This window comes from Miniopterus schreibersii (assembly GCF_964146895.1).
Source record: "Miniopterus schreibersii genome assembly, chromosome: 3".
Classification (NCBI taxonomy): Eukaryota; Metazoa; Chordata; class Mammalia; order Chiroptera; family Miniopteridae; genus Miniopterus; species Miniopterus schreibersii.
Window position 1 is genome coordinate 11285832 of NC_138103.1, and position 15324 is coordinate 11301155.

The 15324-nt window shown below is 45.3% G+C and overlaps 1 protein-coding gene across 1 annotated transcript; it reads left to right on the plus strand.

Moving 5' to 3' along the window:
• Positions 1–219: 219 nt before the first annotated feature.
• Positions 220–14931, plus strand: LOC308554486 (serine protease 41-like; the record flags this gene model as incomplete). The annotated part of the gene is made up of 5 exons (XM_081131717.1): positions 220–294; positions 704–872; positions 1814–2097; positions 14123–14277; positions 14677–14931. The coding sequence occupies exons 1-5, from the start codon at positions 228–230 to the stop codon at positions 14929–14931; spliced, it is 930 nt and encodes a 309-aa protein (XP_080987843.1). The 5' UTR covers positions 220–227.
• Positions 14932–15324: the final 393 nt, after the last annotated feature.

A 15324-nucleotide genomic window follows, 5' to 3' on the forward strand; every position in this document is an offset into this window, starting at 1 on the left:
GGGTTCACTAATTCATATCAAGGGGTGTAGTTGGGCACCCAGCTCCAGGAGAAACTCAAAGCTGGGGCGCTGTGAGGTCTGATGTTCTCAGCCCTCGGACCCAGGGCTGTCAAGCTGGGAGAAGGTGGCGCCAGGGTTGCTGTTGTTCCCTCTCCCCCAGGGGGCGCCCCAGCGCTGGCCCTGGAGCCGAGGAAGCTGAGGGGGAGGCAGGCCGCGGGAGAGGAGGCATGGGCGCTGGCGTTGGGGCGCTGCTGCTGGCGCAGCTGCTGGTGCGAGTCGAACTCCAGATGCAGGGTGAGTTCAGGCAGGAGCTTGGGTGACGGGAGGGATGGGGCGCCTGGGGACCGAGTGGCGCTCACCTTGTCGCCTCACCCCAGGGATGCAGGATCAGAACCAGCTGTTTGCAGGTAAGGCGCCCAAGATGTGTGTTTCCCTGTTCGGGGCACCTAGGCCGGAACGCAGAGGGCGCCAACTCTTTTCATCTCTCTCGCCCCAGGCTTCCGGAACTCCTCGTGGATCACGCGTAACTGACGGGCCCCCGGGGGAGGGGCGGGCGCCTGCAGACCGCGTGGGGGAGGGTCCCCGGCGTCCCCCACTCCTTGGGCTGCAGGACCCCAGTGCGCGCGCTGTCGCCCTGGGCCTGAGGGTGGGCAGCGGGGCCTGTCTCCTGCAGCTCAGCCGCATGTCCGTCTGTCCATCCCAGAGCCATGTGGCCACCAGAAGATCCAGCCGCTCATAGTGGGTGGGAAAGACTCGGTTCGCGGGCGCTGGCCGTGGCAGGTCAGCCTGCGGCGCTTTCGTAAAGGCCACGTCTGCGCAGGGAGCCTGCTCAACCGGCGCTGGGTGCTCTCCGCGGCGCACTGCTTCGAGAAGTAAGTCTGGGGGCTGGGGGCGACGGCCCCACGCCCGGGACCCCCGTCTGCACCGGGCCTGTCTTGCACAGATGTGACCCCCGTGTTCTCTGGAGCCTCAGACCCCACTGCAGCTGGTCACACCTATGAATCCCAAAGGTGCCCCTGCAGGGAACCCTGTTCCGTTTTTTCCAGAAGGGTCTTCCAGAAGGTTCCAGCGCACATTTGTGTGTCTTGTTCTTTTCTAAAAACTTCCTTTTTTCTCTTCTCCCTAAATGGCACCTTAGCCTTCACCTTCTTGGTCCCGCCCTGGGAGCACCCAGGTGGGGGGAATGAGCCGGGGCGGGCGGGTGCTGGGCAGAGCCTGGCCTGTGGCAGCAGTGGCCCCTGAAGCTGGTTTGACTCCACTCTGCCGAGTGGCCCACTTTGGCATCTGTCATCTGCTCATTCTTTTCTGAGGATGGCTCTGAGAGGTGACAGGCTGGTTGAGTGACTAGCCAGATCAGACCACAGGAGGAAGCATCCTTCTGCCCTACCCCCAGCCTCCTAAGTCCCTACTTTCTGGGGCTTTGGTTGTGGCCTCTCTGGATTCTCACCATGTCTTCTCTGGACACCTTGTCGCATATGAAGAACCGCTCATGGTGCCCAGGATGAACCCTAGTAGCACTCCGGGCAGTCTCCCCTTAGAGCAGGCCCCAGGTGTGCTCCCCGGGCAGTCTCCCCTTAGAGCGGGCCCCAGGTGTGCTCCCCGGGCAGTCTCCCCTTAGAGCAGGCCCCAGGTGTGCTCCCCGGGCAGTCTCCCCTTAGGGCGGGCCCCAGGTGTGCTCCCCGGGCAGTCTCCCCTTAGAGCAGGCCCCAGGTGTGCTCCCCGGGCAGTCTCCCCTTAGGGCGGGCCCCAGGTGTGCTCCCCGGGCAGTCTCCCCTTAGACTGGGCCCCTGACTGCTCTCTCCTCCCCTGCCAGGCACAGGGAGCCCTCAAAATGGATGGCCCAGTTTGGTGAGCTGTCTTCCAAGCCATCTCTTTGGAACTTGGGGGCCTTCTACCATCGTTCCACCGTGCAGAGCATTATTATATACCCTCATTTCAAGAGGTCTTCGCTCAACGACATCGCCCTGCTCAGGCTGACCTCCTCGGTCACCTACACTAAGTACATCCGGCCCGTCTGTCTCATGTCCTCCTCCTTCGAGTTCCAGAACCGGACTGACTGCTGGGTGACCGGCTGGGGGCACATCCATGAGAATAAGAGTGAGGCTGGGGACAGGTGGGTGGGAAAGACAGCGCCACTATTCTCCAGCCACACCAGCCCCCACCTTGGTCTGTGGGCCCTTCTGGGCCGATCAGTATTCTCTCCCCACCTGCTGTCCACTCCTCCTGCCCCTGAAAGGGCAGGACTTCCCGTGCCCACACTCAGTTCCCTGTCCTCCCCGAGGCTGAGCCAGGAGCCAGCACTGAGAGGACCTGCTTCCCCCACACTTCACTTCTCAGCCTGCAGGGATCTGGGAGATTTGGGGTGGATTTTTCAGAAAGGCTGTAGGCATTGTTTTTTTTAATAATTGAGATTTAATTCATAAACAACGAAATTCACCATTTCAAAGTATATACAATTCAGTAGGTTTTAGTACATACAGTTTGCAACATCACCACCATCTAATTGTGGAACATTTTCGTATCAAAATGAAACCCTGAAACCATTTAACAGTCATTCCCCATCCCCCCTCCCTCCAGCCCTTAGCACCACTAACCAGGTTTTTACCTCTATGGGTTTACCTGTTCTGGAAGTTTTATAGAAATGGGATCATACAATATGTGACTGTTTGTGTCTGGCTTCTTTCGCTGAGCATAATCTTTTTTTTTTAATTTATCTTTATTGTTGAGAATATTATAGGTGTCCCATTTCCCCCCCCCAATTGACCCCCTCCACTTCGCTCCCACCCCCTCCCCAGGCCTTCACCCCATTATTAACTGTGACCATGGGTTATGCATATATGCATACAACTTCTTTGGTTAATCTCTTCCCACCCTCCACCCCCTTCCCTCTTTCCTCTGAAATATGATCGTCTGTTGCATGCGCCAATGTCTCTGGATCTATTTAGTTCATCAGATTCTTTTGTTCATTAGCTTCTTCTTAAAGAAGACCTTTCAGCTTTTCCTGTAGTGCTGCTCTGGTGGTGATGAACTCCTTTAGCTTTTTCTTATCTGTGAAGCTCTTTATTTGACCTTCAATTCTAAATGATAGCTTTGCTGGGTAGAGCAATCTTCATTGTAGTTCCATGTTTTTCATCACTTTGAATATTTCTTACCACTCCCTTCTGGCCTGCAAGGTTTCTGTTGAGAAATCAGCTGACAGTCAGTGGTATGGGTGCTTCCTTGTAGGTAACTAACTGCTTTTCTCTTGCTGCTTTTAAGATTCTCTCTTTGTCCTTAACCTTTGGCATTTTAATTATGGTGTGTCTTGCTGTGGGTCTCTTTGGGTTCCTCTTGTTTGGGACTCTCTGTGCTTCCTGGACTTGTAAGTCTATTTCTTTCCCTAGATAGGGGAAGTTTTCTGTAATTATTTTTTCAAATAGGTTTTCAATTTCTTGGGCTCTTTCTTCCCCTTCTGGCACCCCCAGTAATACGAATGTTGGGCTCTAGAAGTTGTCCCAGAGGCTCCTTATACTATCTTCATATTTCTGGATTCTTTTTTCCTTTTGCTCTTCTTGTTGGGTGTTTTTTGTTCCCTCATGTTCCAAATTGCTGATTTGATTCTCAGCATCCTCTACTCTACTGCTGATTCCATGTAAATTATTCTTCATTTCAGTTCCTGTAGCCTTCATTTCAAATTGGTACTTTATTATATTATCTATTTTCTCAGTTATTTCCCTAATAGTCTGCTTAAGCATCCTTATAAACAAAATTCTGAACTCTGTATCTGTTAGCTTGCTTGGATCTATTTCATTTAGTTCCTCTTCTAGAGATTTTTTCTGTTCTTTCCTTTGTGACATGTTTCTTTGCCTCCGCATTTTGGCTGCTTCCAGGTGTTTGTTTCTATGTATTAGGTAGAGTTGCTATGCCTCCTGGAATTTGTAGTGGCTTTGTGTAGTAGGTGTCCTGTAGGGTCCAGTGGCTCAGTCTCCCCAGTCACCTGAGCTGGGCCTTCTAGGTGCTCCCCTGTGTGGGCTGTGTGCACTGTCCTGTTATAGTTGAACCTTGGTTGCTGTTGGCATCCCTGGGAGGAATTGACCCTCAGGCCAACCAGCCGCGAGGACCAGCTGCCACTACCGCCAAAGAGCTGCTGTGCTGGAGACACCCCTATGGAGCAGGATTTACTTCAGTGGAGCTTTGGTGTTCACCAAGTGAGCCCCTTGAGTGTCACTCGTGGATGTGGTAGGGTTGTAATCCAGGTGCACTGTCTCTGGGTTCTCCCAGGAGGTGCAAAGTCAGCCTCTGCCTGTGCCTTGCCCAGGGCCACCCAGCATGAGCTACACAGCAAACCGTAGTTGGCTGCTACTTGTGCTGGGCCTGGAGGTGTCCAGGAGAGGCCAAGCTATGAGCCAGTGCAGCTGCCGCTAGTGCCAGGCCTGGGGCCACTTATCAAGCTGTATGGGGCAGCTGCTGCTTGTTTGAGAGATTTTAGGAAAGTCCTAAGCATGAGGCTTGAGAGGCCACGTGCACAGAAAAGCCCCTGGAAATGGCCCGGATGAGCTGCAGGTGGGGAGGGGCGGGGCCTCCAGGAATCACGGGGCGAGGCCAAAGGTGTGAGTCAGGTGCTGGCGATTCAAATATGGCGCCTGCCTGCGGGCTCTGTGCGGGGAGGGCTGGTCAAAGGAACAGTGGCCTCTGCCAGCTCTTCTGCCTGGGAGGAAGCCGCACCTCCACCTCTTGTCCCAATTTCAGGCAGGTTAGTTCCTCCCCAAGTGTCCCTGGTCCTTTCAAGCTGCTGCCTGGCGCTGGGCTCAGAGGGAGCGTGTCTGAATCCGTGCCGGGCCCTTTAAGAGGAAAGCCTGGAGCTCCCGCAGCCTCCGTGACCCTCAGGGACAGTCCCCACTGGTTTTCATGGCCTGAAGTTGTGGGGACATCTCTTCCCGGCCCTGGAGCCCTGGGCTGGGGCCTGCTGTGGGGCTGGGACCCCTCGCTCCTCCAGGAAACCTCCACCGCCGAGATTCCCTCCCGGGTTTCAACCGCGGCACCAGGTGTGGGCCCGCGGCTGCGTCTCCGATTCAGCCCCGATCCGCCCGCGTCTCCGCCTCTCCTCCCGTCCCAGCACTTCTTCAGTTCCCTGGTTGTAGGGCTTCTGCTCAGCCAGGTTTCAGGAGGTTCTGAGTGATGGTGGTTCTGTATTTTAGTTGTAATTTTGATGTGGTTGCGGGGGCGGCGGGTGCAGCTGTGACCTACGCCGCCATCTTGATCCTCTTCTCAAGCATAATCTTTTTAAGGTTCATCTACGCTGTAGGATGACTGAGAACACCATTTCTTTTTGTGGCTGACTAATATTCCATTGTGTGGATAGACCGTATTTGTGTATTTATCCATTGAAGGACATCTGTGTTGTTTCTTCCTTTTGGGTATTGCAAATAGAGCTGCTATAATCAGTAGCATACAAATTATTCTTTGAATACCTTTTTTCAATTCTTATGCATATATATTTAGCAGTGCAATTTCTGGATCACATGGTAATTCTATGTTTAACTTTTTGAGGAACCAACAATATTCCACAGCAATTACATCATTTACCATTCCCATCAACAATGAATGAGGGTAATAATTTCTCTCCATTTTCTGCAATACTTGTATTTTCTGAAATTTTTTTTATTTTTGCCATCCTAGTGGGTGTGAAGTGGTATCTCATTGTGGTTTTGATTGCATTTCTTTAATCACTAGTTAAGTTGAGCATCTTTTCATGTGTGCGATGGCCACTTGTATATATCTTCCTTGGAGAAAAATTCAAGTCCTTTGCCTATTTTTTTACTGTTTTAATTTATCTTTATTGTTGAAAGTATTACAAATATCCTCCTTTTCCCCCCATTGATCTCCTCCACCCTGCACCCCTCTCCCCAGGCCTTCACCACAATATTGTCTGTGTCCATGGGTTATGCATATATGCATATAAATTCTTAGGTTAATCTCTCCACATCCAGCCCTGCCTTCCCTCTGAGATCCCTCAGTCTGTTCCATGCTTCTAAGTCTCTGGATCTATTTTGTTCATCAGTTTACTTTGTTCATTAGATTCCACATATGAGTGAGATCATGTGACACTTATCTTTCTCTGACTGGCTTATTTCACTTAGCATAATACTCTCCAGGTCCCATCATGCTGTCTCAAACGGTAAAGGATCCTTCTTTTGTACAGCTGCATAGTATTCCATAGTATAAATGTCCATGAAGATGCTTGATATTATTTCAGTCTTCTTGAACTTGTAGAGACTTGTTTTGTGTCCTAACATGGGTCTGTCTTTGAGAATGTTCCATGTGCACTTGAGAAGAATGTATATTCTACAGCTTTGGGGTGAAATGTTCTGTAAATGTCAATTAAATCCATCTGACCTAGTGTGTCATTTAGAGTCACTGTTTCCTTGTTGATTTTTCTTTCTATCCAGTAAAGTCAGTGGGGTGTTAAAGTCCCCTTTAACTGTACTGCTATTGATCTCTTCTTTAAAGTCCTCCAGAAGTTTTTTTCAACCTGTGTGAGTCTTTTGTTCTGAGGTGGGTTTATGTAGACAGCATATATTTGGGTCATGTTTTCTTATTCATTCAGCTACCCTATGTCTTTTGATTGGAACATTTAATCCATTTATATGTAAAGTTGTTATTGATAGGTACTTATCTCCTGCCATTTTAATTCTTTATGCCTATATTTCTCTATATATACATTTCTATTTCTAATTACAGCAGTCTTTTAAACATTTCTTGCAATGCTGGTTTGATGGTGATAAATTTCTTTAGCCTTTTTTTTTTTTTTTTGGTCTGGAAAGCTCTTTATTTCACCACCTATTTTGAATGATAGCCTTGATGGATAGAGTAGTCTTGGTTTCAGATCCTTGTTTTGCATTACCTTGAATACTTCATGCCATTCCCCTCTGGCCTGGAGAGTTTCTGATGAGAAATCAACTGACAGCCTTATGGGAGCTCCTTTGTAGGTAACAGATTTGCTTTTCTCTTGCTCCCTTTAAGATTCTCTCTTTGTCTTCAATTTTTGGCATTTTAATTATGATGTGTCGGGTGTGGGCCTCTTTGGGCTCTTCTTGCTTGGGACTCTCTGTGCCGCCTGAACTTGTGTGACTTTTTCCTTCACCAGGTTAGGGAAGTTTTCTTCCACTATTTCTTCAAACAGGTTCTCTAATCCTTGCTTACTTTCTACATCCTCTGGTACTCCTATGATGGTAGTATTGTTATGTTTCATGTTGTCCCAAGCTCCTTTAAACTGTCTTCCTGTTTTTTAATTGTTTTTTCTTTGGCTCTCTGATTGTGTGATTTTTTTCTACCCTGTCTTCTAATTAGCTAATCCGATCCTCAGCTTCCTGTAATCTGCTGTTTATTCCTTCCAATGTATTTTTTACTTCTAGTATGTCATTCTTAATTTCCTTCATAGTTTCCATATCTTTTCTCATGGTGTTGAGCATCCTTATGATCAGTGTTCTGAACTCTACATCTGATAGATTGCTTATCTCCATCTCATTTATCTCTTCTTCTGGAGAATTCTCTTATTCTTTCATTTAGGGCTGTTTTCCTGTCTCCCCATTTTGGCAGCCTATATGGGTTTGTTTCTATGTATTAGGTAGATCTGCTAGCACTCCCAGTCTTTTGGATGGTCTCTGGTGCAGGCTAATATCAGATGCTGTTTGTGACTGGCCTTGAGAACCCTGTTTGAAGCTTTCTGCATTCCACAGCTTGTGGTTCCCTCTGCTGAGGCTGGGTGCATTTGGAAAGGACCAGGATGTGCACCAAGATCTGCTTTACTAAGCCCTGGGTCCAGAAGCAAATCAGGCAAAGACTCAAAGCACCAAGAGGCTGATTGTCATTTAGTCTCTTAATGAGCCTCCACAGGGTGGGGCGAGAGGTTTTCCAACAGTGTGGGGCAATTGCTTTACCCCCCAGGCAAGAGCTACTTGGATGGTAAATGTCTGCCTGAGAAAGATGTCCTCTGCTGTATGGGGGAATGACTCAGCACAGGAATCCAGATGGCTGTCCTCTGAGCTCTATCCCCAGAGCCAGTACCCCTAGTTTCTCCTCACACAGCTCTAGTCCACTCCACCTTTCCTCTGACAGAGCCCAAGGTGAGTGGCTGCACATGAAACTTTGTGCATTGGCCCTTTAAGAGGGTGCCTGCATTTCCAGCCATCTCTCTCTGTCAGACAGAAACCCTGCTGCTTTTCATTGCCAGATGTTATGTAGGCATCTTTCTCAGTTCTGGTGCTCCAGACTAGGAAGCCCGCCTTGAGGTTTAGGCCCCAGAGTTTTCAGTGGAAACCCCCCACAGTTGAGATATCCCTCTGGAACTTCAGCTGCTGCCTGTGGGAACTTGGCCAGCCCTCTTGTGCATCTGCACTTCCTACCAGTCTCTATGTAGTCTCTGCTTTATGTCCTTGTTTATAAGTGTGCTCAACAGCTAGTCTTTTTTTTCTTCTTCTTTTTTTTTAATATATCTTTATTGATTTCAGAGAAAGGAAAGGAGAGGGAGAGAGAGAGATAGAAACATCAATGATGAGAGAGTCATTGATCGGCTGCAGCCAACAACCCGGGCATGTGCCCTGACCGGGAATCGAACCCTGATCGCCTGGATCCTAGGTCGATACTCAACCGCTGAGCCACGCCCGGCGGGGCTCAACAGCTAGTCTTCAGTTGATTATTCAGGATGGTTTTTCTATATTTTAGTTGTAATTCCAGTTTGTTCCTGGGAGAGTGTCAGTGTAGCTTCCACTCAATCTGCCACCATCTTGGAATCTCCTTTACTTATTTTTAAATCAAGTTGTATTTGTTGTTGAATTGTAATCATTCTTTATATATTCTGGATAATAGATCTTTATCAGGAATATGATTTGCAAACATTTTCTCTCATCTGTAGGTTTCTTTTCACTTTCTTGATAGTGTCTTTTGATGCACAATCTTAAACATTTTTTTATGAAGTCCAATTTTTATATTTTTCTTTTGTTGCTTGTGCTTTCAAAGTCATATCTAAGAAACTATTGCCAAATACAAAGTCATGAAGATTTATCCCTGTGTTTTCTTAAAAAGTTTTATTGTTTTAGTGCTTATAGTTATGTCTTTGATCCATTTTGAGTTTATTTTTGCATATGGTATAAGGTAGGGGTCCAACTTCATTCTTTTGCATGTGAATATTCAGTTGTGCAAACACTGTTTGTTAAAGAGACTGTTCTCTCCTTCATTGAGTTGTCTTGGCACCTTTGTCAAAAATGGATTTACCACATTCTTCTCAAGTGCACATGGGACATTGTCAAAGAAAACTACAAAGACTCTTGGCCAATGATTTGATTTATTAGCTACGGAACAGTTTTTATGAACAAAATTAGAACACTAGTAGGGAACCAAATCAGTATCCTGTCTCTTGAACCACATAGAAGTTTAAAAAGCACCAATAAAGAGAAGATTTAATGCCAGAAAAATACAAGCAGATGGGCTTATGCCCAATGAATAGCACCAAATATTTCTCTATAGGCTAAGGGGAAAAAGCTGTGCCAACTTTTATTAGCTTCAATAAAGTAAACGTACAAAGAATTGAAGACATACTTATAAGAAGAGCAAATGGAGTAGAATTTTGAGAATATAATCTGGCAACTAGAAAGAACTAAATTTCAAAATAAAAGTTATTTTTAAAATATCCTCAGTGTCCCTAACTGGTTTGGCTCCGTGGCTAGAGCACCAGCCTGTGGACTGAAGCATCCCGGGTTAGATTCCGGCCAAAGTCATGTACCTTGGTTGCAGGCTCAATCCCTGGCTCCTGTCAGGGCACTTGTGGGAGGCAACCAATTGATGTCTCTTTCTCAAATCAGTGTTCCCCCCCCCCGAAAAGCAATGAAAAAATATTCTCAAGTAAGGATAAAAAAAAAAATCCTCAATGATCATGAAAAGGGGTTCAGAGACGATGAAAAAATGAAATTGTCAAAATCCATTTTATCTCTGCATTAAAGAGGCACAGCTGGAGAAAAAAAAAAAGAATTTACCATAGATGTACAGGTTTATTTCTAGACTCACAATTCTATTCCATTGGTCTGTATGTTTATCCTTATGCCAGGATCTCATTGTTTGATCCCTGTACCTTTATAATATGTTTTGAAGTTTGTAAGTATGAGTCCTCCAGCTTTGTTTTGCTTTTTCTTTTTCCTTTTAGTTGGGCAGGATCTTTTTTTAATCCTCACCTGAAAATATGTTCATCGATTTTTAAAGAGAGGGAAAGAGAGAGAGAGAGAGAGACAGAGAGACAGAGAGACAGAGATCCATATAGGTTGTCTCCCGTATGTGCCCCTATTGGGATCAAATCTGAAACCTAGGTATGTGCCCTGACCAGGAATCAAACCCAAGACCTTCTGGTGCACAGGAGGACAATCCAACCAACTGAACCACACCAACCAAGGCTGTTCTGCTTTTTCAGTATTGTTTTGGTTATTTGGGGGTCTCTTAATATTCCATATGAATTTTAGGATCAGCTTGTCAATTTCTGCTAAAAATCCATTGGAATTTGGATAAAGATTACATTGATCTGTAGATTGCTTTGCGGGAGTATTGTCATCTTAATAAGTCTCCAATCCATGAATATGGGATGTGGTTTCATTTATTTAGGTCTTCAGTTTCTTTCAGCAATGTCATGTAGTTTTTTTGTGCACAACTCTCATCTCCTTAGTTAAATTTATTCCTATTTAATTCTTTCTGATGCTATTATAAATAAAATTTCTTTTTAAATTTCCTTTTGGAATTGTTCATTGGCAATATATAGAAATACAGCTGACTTTTGTGTCTTATCTTGGATCCTACAAATTTGATGAGTTCATTTATTAACTCTAGTCCTTTTTTGTATATTCTTGATGGTTTTGTATATATTAGACCGTGTCTCTATCCATGAATAGAGATAGTTTTACCTCTTTCTTTCCAGTTTGGGTGTTTCATTTCTTTTTCTTGACTAATTGTCCAGTAAAATGTTAAGTGGCAAAAACGCATCCTTTTCTTGCTCCTGATCATAGGGCTAAATAGCTTTCAGTTTTTCACCATTTAGTGTAACATTAACTATGGGTTTTCTGTATATGACTTTTGTCATGGTGAGGAAGTTCCCTCTGTTCCTAGTTTATTTAGTGTTTTTATAATGAAAGTGTGTTAGATTTTGCCAAATGCTTTCCCTGCATCGATTAAGATGATTGTGTGTGTTTTTCCTGTCATTCTGTCAGTGTAGCGTGTAGTATGCTATATTGGTTGATTTTCATATGTTGAACCACCCTTGTATTCATGGGATAAATCTTACTTCATGGTCATGGTGTATAGTTCTTTCAATATGCTCCTGGATTCAGTTTGCTAGTATTTTGTTGGAGATTTTTGCATATATACTCTCAATAAAAAGATATTGATCTATAGTTTCCTTTTCTTTTGATGTCCTTATATGGGCTTTGGTGTCACAGTAATGCTGTTCTCATAGAACAAGTTTGGAAGGTGTTCCTTTCTTATCTATTTTTTGGAAGAGTTCCAGAAGGATTGGTGTTAATTTCTTCAGATGTTTGGTAGAATTCACCATTGAATAGGATTTTCTTCACTGGGAGGTTTTCAACTACTGATTCAATCTCTTTCCTTATTATGGGCCTTTTCAGACTTTCTATTTCTTCTTGAGTCAGCCTTGATAGATTATGTGTTTCCAGGGATTTTTCCATTTCTTCTAGGTTATATAATTTGTTAGCATACAGTTGTTCATAGTATTCCTTTATAGTCCTTAATGTCTGTTCCCACTTTCATTGTTAATTTTGTTGACCTTTCAAAGAGTCAACTTTGGTTTTATTGATTTTCTCTGTTGTTTTTCTGTTCCCCAGTCTGATTTCTCTCCATCCCTCTCTATATCGTTTCCTTCCTTCTCCTCCCTGTGGGTTTAGTTTGCTTTTCTTTTTCTAGTTCTCAAAGGTGTAAGCTGGGCTGTCGATTTGCTTTCTCTCCTCTATTAACGTAGACATCTCCAGCTACAAATTTCCTTCTGAGAACTGTTTGTGCTCCATCTCATAAATTTTGCATGTAGTAGTTTCATTTTCATTCATCTCAAAGTATTTCATAATTTCTTTGTGATTTCTTCTTTAATCTATTGGTTAAGAGTATGTTGTTTAATTCCACATATTTGTGAATTTTTCAGTTTTCCTTTTGTTATTGATTTCTAGCCTCAGTCCATTATGGTTGGAAAATATGTTTTAAATGATTCCAATCTTTTCTAACTTATTGCAGCTTCTTTTATGGCCTTACATATAATCTCTCCTGGAAAATGTTCCATGTGCACTTGAGAGGGATGCACATTCTGCTTTTGTTTAGGGGGACTATTCTGTATATATCTGTTAGGTCTAGTTAATTTGTAGTGTTGCTCAAGTTCTCTATTTTCTAATTGATCTCTATGGTTGTCCTACCCATTATTAAAAGTGAGGTATTGAAGCCTCCAATGGTTATTATAGAACTGTGTATTTCCCCACCAGTTCTGTCACTTTTGCATAATATACTTTGGGGCTTGGTTGTTAGGTGTATAGATGTTTATAATTATTTTATCTTCTTGACACTTTTATCAATATGTAATGTTCTTTGACTCTTGTAACAAGTTTTGACTGAAAGTCTATTTTGTCTGATAGTATAGCAGCCTGAGCTCTTTTTGGTTTACTATTTGTATGGAATCTCTTTTTCTTTTTTTAAATCCTCACCCAAGGATATTTTTTCCATTGCTTTTCAGAGAGAGTGGAAGGGAGGGAGAGAGAGAGGGAGAGAGAGAGAAACATGGATGTGAAAGAGACACATCAACTGGTTGACTCCCACACATGACCCGACTGGGGATCGAGCCTGCAACCAAGGTACTTGCGCTTGGCTGGAATCGAACCCCGGACCCTTTGGTCCATGGGCCAACGCTCTAACCACTGAGCCAAACTGGCTAGGGCTGTTTGTTTTGTTTTGTTAATCCTCACCCAAGGATATTTTTCCATTGATTTTTAGAGAGTGGAAGAGAGGAAGGGAGGGAAGGAGGGAGAGAGAGAGGCAGGGAGAGGGAGAGAGAGAGAGAGAGATTGAGATAGAGAAAAAATCAATGTGAGAGAGACACATCGGTTGGATGACTCCCGAGTGTGCCCAGACCATGGCCGGGGATCAAGCCTGCAACTCAGATATCTGCCTTTGGCCAGGAATCAAACCTGAGACCCTTCAGTGTACAGGCTGACACTCTCACCACTGAGCCACACCAGCCAGGCTGTACCAATGTTCTTTATTTCTTCCTATGGGTTTAAGTTACTGGTTAGTGTCCTTTCATTTCAGCCTAAAATGGACTTCCTTTCCTATTTCTCTAAGGATAGATCTACTAGTGGTGAACCCTCTCAGCATTTGTTTATATGGAAATGTCTTAACCTCTTCTTCAATTTTTGAGGGATAGTTTTGCCTGATATAGAATTCTTGGTTAACTGTTTTATTCTTTCAGCACTTTATATATGTCATCGTAATGTCTCCTGGCCTCCAGGGTGTTTGAAAAGAATTTGGCTGTTAATCTTGTTGAAGATCCCTTATACTTAATGTGTAGCTTCTCTCCTGCTGTGTATAAGATTCTCCCTTTGTCTTTGTCTTTTGATATTTTGATGAAAATGTATCTCTGTGTCAATCTCCTTGTGTTTAGCCTACTTGGAGTTTGTTCAGAGTGTATAGATTCTTGAGTGTATAGACTCAGGTCTTTCATCAAATTTGGGAAGTTTTTTGCCTAGATCCTGGAGCTGTAATATATTAATCAGAAACAATTTCACCTGCGTCAGCCCCCTCCCCTGTGCATGCGAAGGTTTGTCTCTACTGGCTTGGGCAGGGACTGTCATCTGCATGCTACAGATAGGAAAACTGAGTCTCAGGGAGATGCTATTACAGTCTGTCCAGCCACTGGGTCCTTTTGTGATATTGCTTATCACCCATGATGTGCTGGGTGCTGGGCTAGAGCAGAGGACTCATAAAAAACAATGGCCCAGGCATTTTGGGTGTCCCAGGGACCTGCACCTCCATAGCCCGTATAATTCCTCCCAACCGCACGGCAGAGGAAAGGCTCAGGATGCTATCTTTCTCTGTCTCCTCAACTCCTATGCAGAGCTGCCGCCTCCCTACAACCTCCAGGAAGTGCAGGTCTCCATCATAAACAACTCCAGGTGTAATACCCTGTTCCAAAAGCCCAATTTCTTCTATGGAATCGGGGATGACATGATTTGTGCTGGCTCTGAGGATGGTAGCCATGACTCCTGCAAAGTGAGTGCCCCACCCCTGCCTCTGCCCCTGCCCCTGCCCCAGCCAGGGCCTTGCTGGAAACAGGCACCATCTGTTTCCTTGGGCCTGAAAGCAACCTCCATGACCAACCTACTTTCAGAATTGATTAATGAGAAAATGATTGCAGCCCTTACTTACCCTGCCTATAAAAGCTTCTCATTTTGCATTAACTGTATCTCCTTTAATCCTCATGTGAATTCTGGTGGGTAGAGATTGTTGCCCCCACTTTGCAGATGCAGAAACTAAGGCTTGGTCACTTCCAGGGGGAGGAGTAGGATTTGCACCCAGTTTTCCCAGCTCCATAGCCCCTCCTACTCTGGGGCCTCTCCACTGGCCCCTCCTTCCCCGCCTCAGGCCAGGCTTAACCATGCTGCTCTCCAGGGTGACTCAGGTGGACCCTTGACCTGTGAAAAGAATGGACTGTGGATTCAGATTGGAATCGTGAGCTGGGGAGTAGGCTGTGGTAGGCCCAACCAGCCTGGAATTTACACCAACGTCAGTAGGTACTTCGGCTGGATCCAGAAGCTCACGGCCCACAGCCCACCCAGGCCAGACCCCTTCCTACTGCTGCTGCTCCTCCCTCTGCCCTGGGCTGCCCCACTTGTGCAGCTGGCCTGTGCACAGCTGACCCTGTAAGAATGCAGCAGTTACCCAGCATTGGGCACGTTCACCCAGGGCTGTGGACACCCTAGTGGCAGGACTGTCTGCTGGATCAGGCTCTGGTCCCCTTCTGTCTCTTTTGCTAATAAACACTTGTGCATGTTTTGCTAATAAACATGTGTGCACGCTCTGATTCCTTGTAGAGCATTTTTGTGGACTCAGGTGGCTTCTTGGACACCCTCATGGTCACTGATGTCCCATTCACTCCAAGACCACTCCCTAATTCCTAAATCTTTCTCTGCTTATCTGCACTATACATATTTTGGTTGCAAACAGTAGAACCCTCTCAGGTTAATTCAATCAGGAAGATAATTTATGGAAGGGCATTAGTAGCACCAGGGTCCCTGGAGGCTCTGAAGACTGGAGTGG